The sequence below is a fragment of the Charadrius vociferus genome, unplaced genomic scaffold (genome assembly GCF_000708025.1).
Source record: "Charadrius vociferus isolate BGI_N301 unplaced genomic scaffold, ASM70802v2 scaffold15, whole genome shotgun sequence".
In the NCBI taxonomy this organism is placed as follows: domain Eukaryota; kingdom Metazoa; phylum Chordata; class Aves; order Charadriiformes; family Charadriidae; genus Charadrius; species Charadrius vociferus.
Genome location: NW_009650064.1, coordinates 3,767,279 through 3,784,555, shown reverse-complemented (window position 1 = coordinate 3,784,555; position 17,277 = coordinate 3,767,279). Strand labels below are relative to the sequence as shown.

The 17,277-nt window shown below is 36.8% G+C and overlaps 1 protein-coding gene across 1 annotated transcript; it reads right to left on the bottom strand.

Moving 5' to 3' along the window:
• Nucleotides 1–2,217: 2,217 nt before the first annotated feature.
• On the bottom strand, nt 2,218–13,221 carry PABPC1 (poly(A) binding protein, cytoplasmic 1). The gene is made up of 14 exons (XM_009891823.1): nt 13,027–13,221; nt 12,808–12,923; nt 10,799–10,938; nt 9,392–9,486; nt 7,721–7,858; nt 7,527–7,622; nt 6,803–7,075; nt 6,523–6,616; nt 6,236–6,346; nt 5,240–5,394; nt 4,709–4,793; nt 4,389–4,519; nt 3,991–4,086; nt 2,218–2,661 (listed from the first exon to the last, which is right to left on the bottom strand). The coding sequence occupies exons 1-13, from the start codon at nt 13,198–13,200 to the stop codon at nt 3,994–3,996; spliced, it is 1,701 nt and encodes a 566-aa protein (XP_009890125.1). The 5' UTR covers nt 13,201–13,221; the 3' UTR covers nt 2,218–2,661; nt 3,991–3,993.
• Nucleotides 13,222–17,277: the final 4,056 nt, after the last annotated feature.

Genomic DNA, 17,277 nt, shown 5'->3' with positions numbered 1-17,277 from the left:
AGGCTAACCCAGCCTGACTCCAACAGGACTGAACACAAGAATTGTACAAGCTTAACCTAATGCTTTTATGGTGAAGTGAAGGACTTTAAACAGGATTCATTTATGCCAGACCAATTTCACTTCTCTGTGCTAGGCTTGTTTCTCAAATTCACTTAACAGAAAGAAAAAAAAAAAATGGTCTGAAGATCTTTGCACAAGAAGAAAAATAAGGCTACTCTTGAATTGTCTTTTGTGGGACTTCAGAAAGCACACTGTAGGGATTTAAGGCTGCAACAATAGGTCCAGGGAACACTGGCATTCACCCCATACAACATAGATTCCAGAGAGCCTTCCAGAAAGAACTCACTAAACCCCTGCCTGTGATTCCACAGGAACTGTATCCTTTAAATACAGCAACTGGAGCCCAGTGGATTGCAGTGGTAAGGGTCATGCCTTCCTCCGTGACTAACAGATCTTCATTCCCTTCCCCCATCCCAGCCTGCCAGGTTTTTCTCTTCTCTGTAAAAGGAAGACAAGCCATCTTCACTGCTTCCTTTCTCCCTCTGCATTATCAATTTTGATTAAGCAGCTTATACAGCCAATTATGGGCTAAAGTGGCTAGAAAATGCCTCATATTCTGCATGTCTGCAGGAAGTACTCCCTTAAAAGTGGGGGGAAAAAAAAGCAAGGCAGCAACTGTAGGATAACCCCTCTGTGGATGACCAACTTCAATGTATCTGCGAACTTACACAGTGAAAGTTTGTTTTACAGCAAAAGCTCTTGTTACTCTGTCTCTCGATTATACGTTTAACAGTTTTCATCCAGCGAAACTCTCAACCTCAGTAAGGTCCTGTAGCAAACTGAACAGCTCACATGCTAGTATTGGCTCTTCTCACTTCTGCTGCCATTAGTCATTTGCTTGGATGCTTTTTAGTGACCAACACACAAGCTGACCTAAAGGTCCTATCAGCCCCCAGTGAAGATAGGATTATTTCTATGGTACTGTACACTAGATCAGACTTAGATCAAGCAGCAATTTCTTTTAAAAAGGCACCCTCTCCCTTTCAATTATATTTTTTAAATGACAGTCAAGTATAAGGACGAACCAGGAAGGTCACCTTTTGCAGGAAAAGCAGATTCCTGGAGCCAGTAAAACGGCTAGAATTATTTCACCATTCACAAATTGGATAAAAAAACCCACAAAGTTTCACATAAGCTCACTGTATGCAGAGCTCTGTGACACATGAGAACTGGAAATTACTGAAACAATCTTGGTAGTGAATATTAAATAATAAGTATTCAATTTCAGATCACTTTCTTAGTTTTCAAATCTGCTGATTTAAAGCCCCCAGCTGTATTTTCTTTTCAGTAATAATTCAATAATTTAGTTACCAAAGAGCTAGCTGAGACTTTCAAAGTTGCCTCTGACAAGGAGTTGTTAAGCACGTTAAAATCCCCAAAATGTAGCAGTTAAAATTAAACCAACTGGTCTCTTATTAAGAGAGGGCTAAAAAAAACCATAGCTAACAATAGCCATCCACTTGTTAGGGAACACAGCATTAGAAACATCTGACTCAGAGGATTAAGCAGTCCTGTCCACAGGATTTTTACTGTATAAAAAGCATGATCTTTTTATTACTACACATTCAATTTTTAATACATTGCCTCCTGAAGCCCCACCTGTTTTGTTTTAGGAATGCCTTGTGTTCATACATTGACAATAAGAGAATTTTGCAATGCTGTCTAGCGCAGCCAGTCCTTGCTCATTCACCTATATCCATATGACTGCATCCATCTCAGGGTTCATTAGCCACCTAAAGACACAGCCAGAGACCTGTGCAGAAATTGTTCCTTCCACCAGCACCTGTGGGAACGAACATCACATGCAGGTCGTCAATGGGATCATGTGCTGGTACGTTACACAATTCCAACACAGGCCTTTTATAGTAATATTTCTTACTGATCATCTCAAAGTAGGGGGTATTTAAAGGTCTACTTCTAATTAGTCAATGACAAGAGTGCAGACGTCATGCTATTAAGGATTTAAACCCCAGATATGGATTTAACGGCTCTTTTCACTTGTTTTAATACCTAAGTTTATATTATCAATAACAGGCAGCTATAGGTACTCTAATTTTTCTCTAGAAACTGCTAAAACACACTACAGTGGGATTTTAACTTGTTATTCAGAATGACAACCTTATCAGAAGTACACTGTACAAAATAATCACAAGTAAATCAGTGTTTAAGGAATTTTTATTAAACCAAGAATTTTATAATCCAAATTACGTTTCTTTGCTCAGCTATCAATTCTCACTGTCAACTAAAACAGTGGTGATATTCTGAGCTTTTCCACAGTAAAGAATTACAAAATTAAAGAAAGGAATGCTTTAAATTTTTTTACTGTGCTGAAAATTCTTTTCCCCCGGGTTTATAAAACATTAATTTGTATTTTTTATTTTACTATTTTTTTTTAAATTTTAAATCAATAAGTAATCTAGGACTAGCATTTGTTTTGCTAGCCCCGGCGTTGCTCTGTACATAAGCTTCAAAGTTTCCTTTCCTTTTTTTATTTATTTTATATTTTGCAATGTTTTTCTCAATATTTAATAGTTTTTCCATGTTTAGATTTTTTTTTTTTCTTCGGTGAAGCGAAGTTCTAGATTGTAGTCCCGGATCTTTCTGCAAACAAAAACAACGTCATTAGGTTTTAAAATTAAAGCAGTACCTTATGATTTCTCATATGCTTTCTGCAACTGTAAGCCTGACAGTACTTTGGGCTTTCACAGTATCAATGATACCAAAGTTCTTTATAAGCAGGGTATCAGAGGTATCCCCCACTTTTTAGAGTCGTGGAAGTAAAGCATCCCAAGTCTGTGATACTTGGTGAGACAAAACTGAGTCTAGAACTAGACAGTACTCTGCACAGCAGCACAGCCTTGGACAATGGCTACACATGATAATTTGTTAACTGCAACTAACTTGACTGCATGTCACCTCCACTCTTAAGGCCAGCATACCAAGGCTCATCAAATAACTACAGTAGCAATATTTTCAATTTCCAATGACTAAAACATCATGGAGCACACAGAGTAATGGTCTCAAAGTCTGGGCATCTTAGTTTAGGATAAACAAGTGCTGAATAAGTTGTCTATCTCCAGTGTGAAAGTATCACTAGCAGAAAAAAAAAAAATACAGAAAAAGAAAGAGGTGTGGAAAAACCAAGGTTCAAATTCTGCCTACAAAAGGAAAGTTGCAGGAACGAAAAGACCAAAAATAAAGAAAATTTTAGGTGATCAAATGTTAAAGCAGGCATCTTCAATGGACAGCTATAAATGTACAAAGGCAAATGTGGACAGGCAAAACCTAACTGCACTTAATAGAGAATAGATTCCTGTATCACTCTCAACTCCACAACATTTTCCCCTTTCAAAATTGTAAAGTTACCACCTTTTGTCTCTTCCTGTCATGCAAATTAAGATACTAACCCCACAGAAGGCAATAAAGAAAAATCAGTATTTTAATCGACATTAAATTTAAATTCACCAAAATGTGAAGTCAAGACAATACATAGTTTAGTTTTTAATTACTGTATAATTTCAGATTTTGGCAAGTATTTACAAATTATAGTGTAAATAAGCTATTTCACTTGCAAAGAAAAATAGGATTGGAATGTTGTTTTAGGCTTACTTCCACAAGTTCCTCTTGAACAACAGTACAAATAGTAGTGCTTGACAGAATTGCCCATTTTTGCACACATGCCTAGAACTAATTTCAGGTAAACATGCTGTTAAAAACAGCTAAATACGCAAGACAAAATGTCAGTAGCATTTGCTAACCAACAGCTACAGAACCGGACAACAGGCTCAAGAACAAAATTTGTTTACAACTGTGACCACAGCTGCTACTTTCTTTGGCTGCAAATGATACAGAGCCTGGAAGCACGTTGCTCATAAGGCCACGGACTAAGGATTACTGCCACAGTCGACCTACAGTGCTCAGAAAACTTACTTATTAAACACTTGGAACCCCAGTGGGATTGTTAACTGCCTTTTGAGCAGCCTCTTTAGCTTGGTGGGCTTGTAGTACGGCTACAGCTTCATCAACCTGTGAAGTAAAAAAGAAAAATTAATGAAGGGAAGCTTAGTAAATTCTGTATATTTAAGCTAATGAAACAGTTTAAATTATACATACAAACAATGCCTGCATTGTTAAAAAGGAAAGGATACCATTACAGTCCCAGTTCATGTGGATGTAAGTCACTGCCACCCTCTGAAAGAGGGTATTCTAACTTGTCACCCTGGGCCACTGTCAAATTGCTGCTACTCCACTGTGCCACTGTAAACACCTGTTAAACCAGTGTAGAGTTAACTGCTGATAAAACTAGTGTAAGGCTGAAGTCCACCTACCTTCGAACGAAGAGACTCAGGAGACTCGAGCATGTGGAGGAGTTCAGAGTTGTCAATCTCCAACAACATCCCAGTGATCTTACCCGCCAGAGTAGGGTGCATGCTTTGAATGAGGGGAAACAGACGTTCACCTGGAGAGGGAAAAAGTTAATCAGAGTGACAAATGTCATCTGACAAACATAGCCCAGATTTAAGGGAAACGGGAAACAAATGCCTTGTTCTACTGCTAAAACCATCTATTCTGCATTTTAAGATTGATAAAAGGAGTACTTTGACTGTCCTTCTGCTGCAAGGCATAGAGAAAGGTATCATGTACATACCTAACATCTGCTTTTGTTCTTGTGGAGGGGCAGAAGCCAACATGGAAGCAGTCAAGGGTTCCTGACCTTGCACATGGACAGCAGGCTGCAAATTAATTTAACACCATTTCAATATTAAATTCTAGTTCATAATTAGGCGCAGCTTCAAGTATCAAATGTTCCACAACTCAGCATAAACAATGCCTACACTGTCAGAGACATGGAAGAAATAACAACTAAGTCAATTTAATCAAACAGTGCTAGTTAGAGCGAAGTGATGCTGAAGATTAGTTAATCAACCACTCCATTGTGGAGCAAACACAAGGAGAATTCAGGCTAAGGTATCAAGCAACTGGAAAATATGAAGTAACACAGGATCACATCCTGTTCCAGGTGAACTTGAAATATACTTAAAACCCTAAGGCTGTAACTCTGCTGTCACAATGCAGAGCCTGAATTCTAGAATAACAAAGACTACTCTTAATCATGAGCACACCCTCCCCCTTCCTCTGCAGAAAACACCAGCATAGACCAGTTCCTAAAATTACATACCTGCTGCATAGCAACTTGCGGCTGTGTATTAAGATGCTGCTGAGGATTACGAACACCTGCAGCATATTTGTATTGTGGTACTGTCCGTACAGCAGGAGTAGCTGCAGTAGCTGCTGCTGCAGGACGTGGACCCATTGTTTGTGTTGATGTATTAGCTGAAAAGATAACAATTCCGTATGTGAATAACTCGTTTTTTTATTTAGCCTACACTGTACAAGTTAAAAAAAAAAAAACAAACAACAAACCAGCCTAAACTGAATACCTAATTTAGATATTATATTATCATTTCATCTCAGTAGTGTTGTAAACTGTCACATCACTGGTCACATCTGAAGAATCAAAGCTCAAAGTTTACTGGATGTTACTTTCCAGTCACTTCACTAATGAATTGCTTTTCTTATATGCTATTGAAAAAAAAATATCTGTAAGAACACATTCATTTTGATTGTGTAGTAATTTAATTTCATTCTAACCTCAAAGGACACTTGATTTTCTGAGCACATTACATCAAGAGTCATCCTAAGAAAGATACTTTCATGAAGTAGATAGCTAAAAAATACTACTGCCTAATACATTCTGAGAGAATTAAAACTCCATTACAATCAATGCTGGTTCATTCAGATTCTGCATACCAGACACTGGCTCACAGTATTCTATGACAAAATAATAAGAGCTAAATTCAACTCAGTATGTCTACATGCAACCTATTATTACAATTGCCACAACGATGTTTAGAAATGGCAGCAGCTGTCACACAGTATTATTAAAATGCACACTAAAAGAAGAAATGTTTCATGCTAAAGAAATGGGAGCACAGCAGGAGTCTTTCCTGGGACAATATTTAAAGTAACTACTAGAAGGTGATACTAGCTTACTGATTTAGCAAGAGCCAGAAAAGGAGGGAATTGTTACCACATCCGATACTGAACTTACGAATGCTTTTGAGAGATCATTCTGAATCAGCAAAATTAAAAAAGCCGAATACTTAAAACTCACCAACACGTTGTGTTGACATGACTCGTGGAACTTGTGAAGAAGCTGGTCTCATGGTACTAAATGGTGGTCTGGGTGCTGCTGGGCGGATAGCACCAGGCATGTTTTGGAATGCTATGTTTTAGAGAAAATATATTAAGTTACATGCTGGAACACTGAATGGTGAGAAGAGTTCAGAAATGTGACAAAGAGAAGACTGATACTGTAATGCCATGAAAATTTATTTAAAAGTGCAAAGGTAAATGCTATGGGGTTTATTGCAATCACTGGAAAGGAGTATAGTGACTTACGATGAGGTCTGGCACCCTGAGCAGTCCAGCGAGGACTAGGTCTAGCAAGTTGAGCGAGTTGATTAGTAGGATAGTATGCAGCACGGTTCTGAGTCTGTCAAATATAAAAACATTGTGTAACTTTATTATCTTTGAAGGGCATGCTGAAGTCCATCACCTTTCTGCTCTGAAATCAGAATGCTGAAATTATGGGCATGTGCTAATAGTTACTACTTACTGTCAAATCTAAGCAGATTTTATATGCAGTACAAAACATTCAGTTACTCATCTCTATACGTACCTGTGGAATAGCTGCCATGAAGTAACCTGAAGGAGGTGCTGGCTGGTAAGGGTTGATTACAGGATTAGGTACTGCTCTTACACTTGCCATTCTCTGCATATACTGGTTGGTGAGATGAGCTTGGCGCTCTTCTTTACGCTGGGCTAGAGCTACATATAATGGTTTAGTAGCCACAATTCTACCATTCATTTCTGTGACAGCTTTGGTGGCTTCTTCTGGTGATGAAAAGCATACAAATCCAAATCCTTTGCTGCGGCCACCTTCCATCATGACCTGTCAGTATAAAATTCAGCTTTAAAACAAGATAATATCATATCTACTCAACTTGCATTGATTTCTTTTTTCAGATTACTAGAAGCAAGACCACAGGTTTGTTTTACTGAATTGATTTATAAAAAGGAATATAATTGCTTAATGAATAGCTGTTTACTAAATACAGACGAAAATCTCAGTGAAGTAATAGTGAGCACATTATTGCACTGAGAAGATTTAATTTTTCTCACATTAATATCAGTACTCAGTTTATTTCAAGACAGCATGATCATACGCATTTAACCTAAGATGTACAATAATCAAGAAAGCAGATGTCGATGTATATGGTATATAGTAGCAGTGATAAGTGACTGCGTCACACCTGTTAGTCAATGAAATAGATCACTCTTCCTTGGTGAAAGATCACTGTTCATTTTCAGAGAAAGGACGAGCACAATTTATAAACTTTTACCTTTGCGCTAGTGATTGTACCAAATGGGGAGAATTCTTTTCGAAGACGTTCATCATCAATCCCATCATCAAGATTTTTCACGTAAAGGTTTACACCCTAAAAAAAAAAAGGCAAGTTATTGTTGAAAGCAAATGGTCTGTGTAAATCTAAAAATATTGTAGAATAAATTTAGTCCTCTTGAATTAAAACTGAACCTGGTATCTGGTGATCCTGTCCTGCTTCATTTGTTCAAACTTGCGCTTCAGCTCCGTCTGTCTTTCCACCTTTTTCTGAGCCCGGCCAACATAGATTTGTTTCCCATTGAGCTCTTTCCCATTCATCTCATCTACAGCCTTCATTAATAAACAAGAGGTTAGCACAGCTTTGTATTACATTGTTTCTCAGGCATACAAAAAAAAAAAATTCAAATATAAACAGTTACATAAGGATTCCAGAAAATCTCTAATATATCACTAGCTGAAACAAAATACCCCAAGACTTCCCTGCTTAAAGTCAAATGGAAATTGCTTTCTGAGTGTGCTTCTGTCCAGTTAAACGAAAAGTCAGAAGGGATGAAAAAGACTTTTCTTGTATGAAGTTGAAAAAAAAGTACTGAGCTCACACAATGAAGAACTATTTCTCAAACCTGATCATACTAAAGTCAGAAAAAATAAAGCAAATTAAGTTGAAAAGCTCTAATTCACATACTCACCTTCTGTTTTTAAAAGTAACATCTGAAACTGTAGCATCTATCTGATTTTTTTTACTGTATGTTAAGTTACAGCTGGCATCGTTGGCTTTCTAAAAAATTTTTATTCTTTCATTAAGGAAATACTTAAAGAGCATGAAAATATGAACTTTTTTCCTTTAAGATGTTTTCAGTATTAAGATGTGAAAACTCTGGCACAGATTCAATTCAATTTAAAATCAGAAGTCACAGAAGGGATTGTATACCTTCATAATTAAAATTCTTAATATCTCAGTAGATAGTTATATTACTTAAAACACCGTACATGTGGTTCTGACTACCGTAAGAGAAACAATTCATCTACAAATGCATGCAAGACTGAACAATGTAGATGTAAGACAGATGGGATTTGTTCTAATCTTGTTTGTACACTTGCACTACTGACAAATCACAGAAACACCTTTTGAAAAGCAAACTTCATTTGTTACCATGATTTGTTCTGTGTTGAGTTTTTCTCCTGATCCTATGTCCCTACTGCCAGAGTCAAGTGACACATCAAAGCAACCAGCTGACAAAGAATCAAGTTATACAGCATACTGGCATGTTACAGACACACACACAAATTAAAAGGACCCTTCTTCCCAAGCTACTCTTCAGAGTAAAAGCAACATCACAGGGCTCTATGACTATTTTCTTACAGCTGTGCCAAACGTGCTCCATAAAACTAACAGCTTTCCTGCTGACTTTGCAGCACTGAAGTTTGAAAACACAATCCTTTCTGCCTTGCACAAATGTTTTGTGCAACCGCAATGGATCCAATGATTCATCTGGGCTTTGCAGAGATGTAATAATTTACTGTGCTTGTATGTTGCCCAGCATGAGGGAGTCCAAATCTCATTGAGACAGCCCAACTACAACAGGTTATCACATCATTCAAGATTCCCCATTTCTACACTAGTTCCAGCTGTCTCAGAGTATGTTGACTTAACAAGCTCCTCAAATGAACTGACATTTGCTCATAAGACAGCATTCTAAATGGCAGAAACTATGCTAAGTCATTTAGGAAGCTGACACCTGTTTTTGCAGTGTCCTTGACCAATTAAAACCGCTTAATGAGTTCGCAAGATTTCAAATCACTCAATGAAACATTATTTGCGCCTCAGTTATCAAGTTCCTAAAATGAAGTCCAAAAGCTTACTTTTTGGGCATCTTCATGTCTTTCAAAACTAACGAAGCCAAAGCCTTTGGATTTTCCACTCTCATCGGTCATAACTTTGACACTTAGGGCAGGACCTAAAAAGAGAATGAAATACTTATGCTTCGTATAGAGAGTGTATTCTCTTTGTGTTTTGAACATCCTGTTTAGAAGTCTTAATATTTAGTTTGTTTCACTTGTATTACAAAGGACTCCTGCATCAATTATAGTATCCAGTAAACATCATCCATTAATACAAAATTGCCAATTTTCCCTGATGCTGAACTTCAGCCCTTAAGGCTGAAGTCTGCCATGCTGAATTTCTACTGTATTTTCACCCAAAATGGGGTAAGAATTTCACCTTTAAGTGAATGAAATTTGTTTTCTCATTAAAAATTACAACATTTAAAAAGTGTTAGTGCTCGCATCCTTTGCAACGGGTACGGAAAGCCAGAGTGGAGGCTTTTTTTCACCATTTATCCTGGTGAAAGACCATCCCAGTTCAGCAATTCCAAACTATTGGAAAAGTGCAGTTCACTGAGGTTTTCTGGACCAGTATTAGCAGCTAAATTCACTACCTTTTCAACCACAGATACTTCAACAGTGGAAAGGAACTTCCTGTATATGCTGCTTAGGGCTGCTATAGAATATCTTATATACAAGGCTTTGTCTTGTTTTACAAGCTAGCCACTGGAGATCAGCAAAAGCATGGAGGAAAGAAAACATAAAAAAAAAAGCTGAGGTTGAAAAAATAGATGTGCCCTATAAACCAGTACAAGAATCTGTAACAGAATTAAGGAGTTTGCTGTTTCCTATTTTGATGGTGACACATCACATACATTACTAGATCACGATCATATGTCTGCCATAATTTTTCCCCATGCGTAACTGAGGATCAAGACAGACCCAAACAGCTTGCCAACAGAAAGCTTGCCTTATAATTTCATATTAGGTCAACCACCACAATGCAACTGAATAATGAAACAGAGATACTCCAAGTAAAGGTAAGCCCACAGGTCAGTGACAGCAACAGCAAACTCATTTGTCATGTATCCTGTAGCGAATTCATAACATCAGTCCGTACTAAAAGAGAAAACACTTCTACTTGCAACTTAAAAAAATTGCAAAACCCATTCAAAAGACTATTTAGACACATCATTTTCAGAAAACAATTCTGATGACAAGATTATGTATGCTATTCTGCTAATTTAAAATTCTGCAGTGGATATTACTGCACTTTGAATCCAAAATTGGAATTAAGTACCAACTTTTCAGTACCTTTTTTTATTTTTTTAAATGAACATCAGACAGCCAGCTGATTCCTTGTATTATAAGGCACTGTACAGATAGATATTAGAAGCAAGCTGAAGTTCACTCATGTTTATATAAACTTAAAGTTCAAGACATTACCAAACTTGCCAAAGAGTTCCTTAAGTCTCTCATCATCCATGTCTTCTCCAAAATTCTTGATGTAAACATTGGTGAATTCCTTTGCTCTGGCTCCAAGCTCTGCCTCACGTTCCTTGCGAGATTTAAACCTTCCAACAAATCTAGTTGCAGGAGAACAGAACAGTGTAGATTAAAGCAAGTCTGTCAAGGTTAAAAAATTTACTTTAATCCTCTGGCATCACATTGTATTCTTAATCAGTCTTATTGTTCATTATAGGCATGTAATTCTTTAGATAAAATATTTATGATAAAGCTCCATCAGAAAAACAATTTCACTATCCTTTGCTACATTAGTGTGCAGCACAAAAATGCTTTCAAGCCATTGGCGAGATTGTTCACTCTTACAAAACAGCCTTTGACAACAGGAGCTGGACAATGGGAAACAGTACTAGGTAAAGTGGCTAAACAGAAATTCTAGATATCAGCATAATCCCTCTGTCATACTAAAAACTTGGTAGCCTTAAAGCAGTTACCATTCTTCCATCCAGTTTAAGCAAGGCATATTTAACTAACCTCTACAACTAACTCCCTCACACACCTTTCCAGCCTATATCAAAGCAAGACTTTTTTTTTTTTTTTTCCTTCCCCAATAGACAGAGAAATAAATAGTTCAACTTGCTCTTTAGTCAAATACCATCACAAATTGGCTGGGAACACCAAAGGTCAGTTCATACTGTCAGAGAAAGAACAGAATCTGAACAAAACACTCTGCAACCCAAGGAACTGCTCTAGTACAGACATTATACTGCCAACATTGATTTCTGATTGTAGTAGACTTTTGCTCTCAAATTTTAGTGTATTGTCCAACTTCTTATTTCCAAATCTGACAAGTCCAATAAAGCAGCATACAGTAACTCAACATTTTCTTAAACTTTGCCAACTTCATCCAATTTAAAGTAATCAAGGATGGTAAGAACGATAGTGCAATGTGTTCAGCAGATTTTGATAGTGAGTGAAGTACTTTAATTCACTTTTAAAAGCCTAGCCTGAATAGAAATTCAAAGCAAATTAACTCTTATGATGTATTTTATCAAAGTTTATGTAAATCATGTGCTTTTGTGAATACATGCTGTCCTTTTTTTACGAATTTAGAAAGGTTGTATAAAGATGGAAGCTGAGTAAAAACATCCACAGTATACCAGTCACGCACAGAACAAGCAGGAAAACTAAAGTCTCAAAAATATATGTTCTCCCCATATGTGGCTTGATTCACCCATCTCTACATGTAAAAATAATCCATGACGTTAAGCTGATGCTGATTTCTGTTATCCTTTTTCCAAACCCTCTCAAGTATTTACAGAGCTATTCTTTTGTAACTATACCAAATACCATAATGATCCCTTAGACCTAGCCGTGAGGCCCACTTGCCCTCCCCTCGGCCTAGATATCACTAACCAAGTAGCCAAATAATGTTTTTTTCCGTGCAGTACAGAACAGTGATAATGTTTAAAACATTATGTTTCTGTAAGTTTCATTTTCTATTCCTATTTCCTAGATATGCCTATTAACAGACATTCATATTACAACGTTAGTGTCATCTGACCGGTCACTATTCAGGACTGAGTAACTCTAGATCTTTAAGTTTCATCCAAAAATGACTGACATACCTATTTCACAACTCTTATAGAGGAAGTATTATTCAGAATGCCTGATGGATTGCATTTTATCTCAGACCAGTAAGACCAGAAAACCAGAGAAGTTCCCAAATCCTCATTAGAGCAGTGGCTTGTAAGACAACTAATACAACAATTTTTTCCCTAGAGTCAATTATTAGTATTTTTTGAACTTATTCTGCCTTTAGAATAGGCAGGTGACACATTTTATAGTATTCCTAGCACTAAAATTCTAAATACTCCTTAAAATTAGAAAATTTTAGAACAACCCGTCTTTTCTACGTTAGCTTTAAATATTTGTCTGCTGTAAAATTAATTTCAGTCCATTGACTCCCAACTACATATTTATGTACTTACACTTTGCGGTCATTAAGCAGCATACCATTCATTTTTTCAATAGCTCTTTCTGCAGCTTCTTGTGTCTCAAAATGTACAAATCCATAACCCTTGGACCCATTTTCATCACATACCACCTATTAAAGAAAAACTCAGTTGTAATATCCATGGAATGTTTCCAGTGTAAATTCAGGGGTTTTTGTGTCAAACCATTAAATGCACCAATGATTTTCCACTAACCTTACAAGACAGGATGTTTCCAAAAGCAGAAAATGTGTCATACAGAGCTTTGTTATCAATTGATTTGTCCAAGTTTTTGATGAAGATGTTTCCTACACCACTTTTGCGTAGAGATGGATCGCGCTGAGACCACATGATGCGCACTGGTTTGCCTTTAATGACATCAAAGTTCATGGTATCCAAAGCTCGTTCAGCTGGAAAAACATCATGGAATTAGTCAGAAATGCTAGTTATCTTAATAAGCACACAAATAGCACAAAGTTCTTCATAAAATTTTTACTACTATAAGTCCAGCACCTCCAAGATGCAAACCCAAACTTCCAATGTTCATAAACCCCACTTTGTTTTATGCAAATAAAAACTGGCAAAAACTCCTCAGCAAAAGCTGTGCTTAGGAAATAGGAAGGAGCACAAGTCAGCTGAACAAACTAGAAATCCCAGAAGCCTAAAGGATTGGACCCCACTATGAAAAGATGGTACGGTGACAGGAGAAAATTTATCAATTGATGGCAATTACAACCTATTCCACAGGAGGAAAAGTTTTAACATTTGTGAAAAATCAGCTGGCCGCTACCACATCACATAGACATATACTGTACCAATGAAAATGCTTTTAGGGGTACAGCTTGTGCCTAGATGAGGCCTTTTGCAAACATTAAGATAAGAACTACTAAATTACCAATACCCTTAAACTGACAAAATTTCTTTGCTAGCTGCAGCTCAAGCCTGGTTCTGCACAACTCCTTCCTTAGTGACAAGAGAGATCTGTGATGGACTTCCCAGCAAGGAACAGTTCAAAGAGAATTAAAACTAGTACTTAATTTTGAAAATCTGAAATTATATACATATTAAAAGTTCATACACGCTCAATGAAGGAGCAAGCATTAAAACAGCAAAATGAAGTAACGTAAACCAGGTTACTCCAATAGAGCAGTTTTTCCAGTAGAACTCCATAACTAACTCTCCAAAGCCTGAATTTGAGATCTCAGTGTATTTAGATAGGGAAGTATCAAGACTTCTTCAGTTTTCCTATGTCCCTTCAAAACAAGACACATCTGTCGTGTTTTAAGTCAACAAGGTATTTAAGCAAGAAAGAGCAACAGTTCTCAAGCATGCCAGACATATTTTATGATCTCCTACATTAGCTCCTTTTTGCCACTGTTCCTGTACATCTGGAAGAACACCGAAAAAAGTCCCAATAAATACCTGAAGTCACATCCATTGGTACTAACTCACATCACTGCAATTTGCATATAGCAGAGCAACGTGAAGTTAACAAGACTGAAAGCAGCTTAGTATTAGTTTTAAAACAGTAACCATGTCAGTTAATTGCTTTTCTTAGGAGAAAGACCAAGGGTCAATCAATATTGTGAAAACCCTTATTTTTTGTCAAGTGCTGCTTTTATCTTTACATTGGTGGATATCATGGCCAAAGCAGATTTGCAATCAGCCTCTGTTCAGCTGGTACCATGTTTTACGTCCCTTCTTCACACGTTTTCAAGATTACAAATGAATTTGAAGATTATATTCTCTGAACGACATCTGTAGAAATTAATGCAACAGACTTGCAGTATTTTCTTGTAAAAAACTTCTTGTAAAAAACTACTGATAATAATATTACCATATTCACATGCCAGTAGCAAGTCAACAACTGATTTAAGGCGAAGCCACAAAAAACCCCAACATTGCCAGTCTTTTAAGTTAACAAAGCTTTCTCAAACTTTAATATAAATGAAGCAGGAGAGAAACGAAAAGCATTGGAAGACTTCATATTACCATGAAAAAAAAAAGACAAAAAAAAAAAAGAACTGTGGATATCTGACTTGCCACAGCAGAAGCATCTAACACTTCGGTATTGCCCTGGAAGTCATTAGAATTATTACTGACGGCACCAGCAAAAGTGCCAGCAACAAACAGTTCATTATTTCCAGAAGTAGTAACAGGGCTTCCTTTACTAGAAAAGAGGCTTTTCTAATTCATGCTAATTACTTCTAGAATAATCCTTACACTCCTCAAAAATGTGTGTTCCTGGACACATTTCCCAAACATCTGACTCAAAGCAGGTCCATGCTAGCCTTCGCAGACATTACTGCTCTGAACTAATAGTGAGCAGGTATCTTTGATACAATTTCTCCACAAAGACATAGAGGATGGAAACTCTCATCAGCTCTCCTCATCTCTTCTATGGAGTAGAAATACAAAAAAAATTAAAGATTTCTGCTTAACTAACACCACACTGTTATTCTACAATAGATTTTAAAATGTTACTAGAATACATCTGCAATCAGGAACAAGCTACTCTTATTAAAATTCACAACTAGTAAAACCGGCTTACTTTCATTACATTTTAGCCATAAAAAGGCTGTGCCATAAAAGGATGCAATTCCATTCAGCAGTTAACTTGTTACCAAGTGGACACACCTACCCATGCTGTACTTCTGCTGATTCTGCTGGAGCTTTTATTGAATGAGTCACCAGTTCCCATTTTAGTTGTGAGCAACTGGACAGTCCACTCCAGTAACAATTTCAAAATCGCACGGAATATACAGTTAACGCTAAACTGTGCTAAATGTATATAGCAATAGCTATAAAATAATAAACCCCTGGAAACATAACCATTCAAAAAATATGAAGGGCAAAGTGCAGTTTCAGATTACTCAAGAATTTTTCCAGTTTAGTAATTAAACAAGATTGCCTATGTTTTACTCGGGACTATGACTCAAATTCAGAAAAGTCACAACTACGAAATGGGTGCATACCTCACAAATGTGTCATCAGGCCTAATTAGTTTTTGGAAGAGCTTTGAGATCCCTAGTTTACAGACAGCTGGTAATGTCAAACACACCTTCAAAGACGTTTTTCAAAACCTGATTTTGTAGTTACTAGCTATTTAATAAGCATAGCCTGAGATGCAGCTAAGAATTAAGCTAAACCAAGAAAAGGCAGCTAGTTTGTAATCAAAATGAAACCAGTATTACTGTAAAAATAACCATTCATCCACAGGGCTCCCTAGTTCAACGTTTCAGCAAATGGATAGAACAATCTATGAAAAAAATAATCAGCAAATGCTTTCTAGGTATTTGACAAGAACATCACATTCTAAAAATGTTGCAAACGTATAATCACACAATAACATTTAAGTACATTTTAAAGTATATTTAAGTATATTTAAGTATTTTTAAGTATATTTAAGTATATTTTAAACAAGTGCTTCCAGACACGTGCCAGATGCAAGTTTGATACAGATGAGAAATACTTTTAGCTGAACTAGGTGTAGAATAAAATTCTAGGTGTAGAATAAAATATGTGTGCTTCCCAAAGTCTGAAAAATACTTGTAACATTTGGAGTAACAGTATTTCTGTAAGAGGCACGTTCTCAATCTCTGAATGCAAGCCCTGCTGAGGCAAAAAAGCTGTATTTGTCCCCACATTTGACAAGTTACAAACTAAGTCACAAAACGTAGGGTTGAACAGGTTGCTCAACTTATGATGACAATAAAGTCCACCCTTACGGAATTCTGCCATTACTAAGGAGGAGAAGCATTTGAATCGCCTTCGACTTCTGCCTTGACATTATCGTACCACACTACTGAACTGTATTAACCCCTTATTTTTCTTTTTGAGAATAAACTGTACTATAGGTTTTTATCGAATGAAAGCCAAGTATGTTAAGCATTCAAATAATCTCATCCTAAACAACGGCTGAATAAATTAAAAGCTCTCTGAAGTGAGAGAGATAACAGGTGAAATATCTGCCTATTAAAGAGATGAGACAGTAACTTTTACTACTTACATGCAGATATCGTCGGTACACCAAAGCCTGATCTGATAATGGCCATATACTAAAGCCAATTTTGAAAGCCAGCTAATATAATTGCTTGAAAAGTTTGTAATTCGAATCTCTCACTTTCATACTCTTGAAAATAAAACCATTATAATAGAAAGCTGTTCATTTAACTGTACTTGAAATCAAGCATGTTGTAGCTGGCTGAATTATTTTTTCTTTAAATTGGACTTCACATTTGGATCCTCTATCGAAACACTCTCCAAACAACCAAGTCGGTTTGCCAAACTTAGCACAAAAATGAGCAGAACTACATGGAAAGTTTCTTTACTGATGTAACTTCAGACAACCGGCAACTTGTCATGTAAAGCAAGTGTAATAAAAGCACAACTTGGGAAACACAACGTCGGAAGAGTTTACTGCGAAGAGAAACAGATCAGAACACCGCTTGCTATATGTGAAGACCA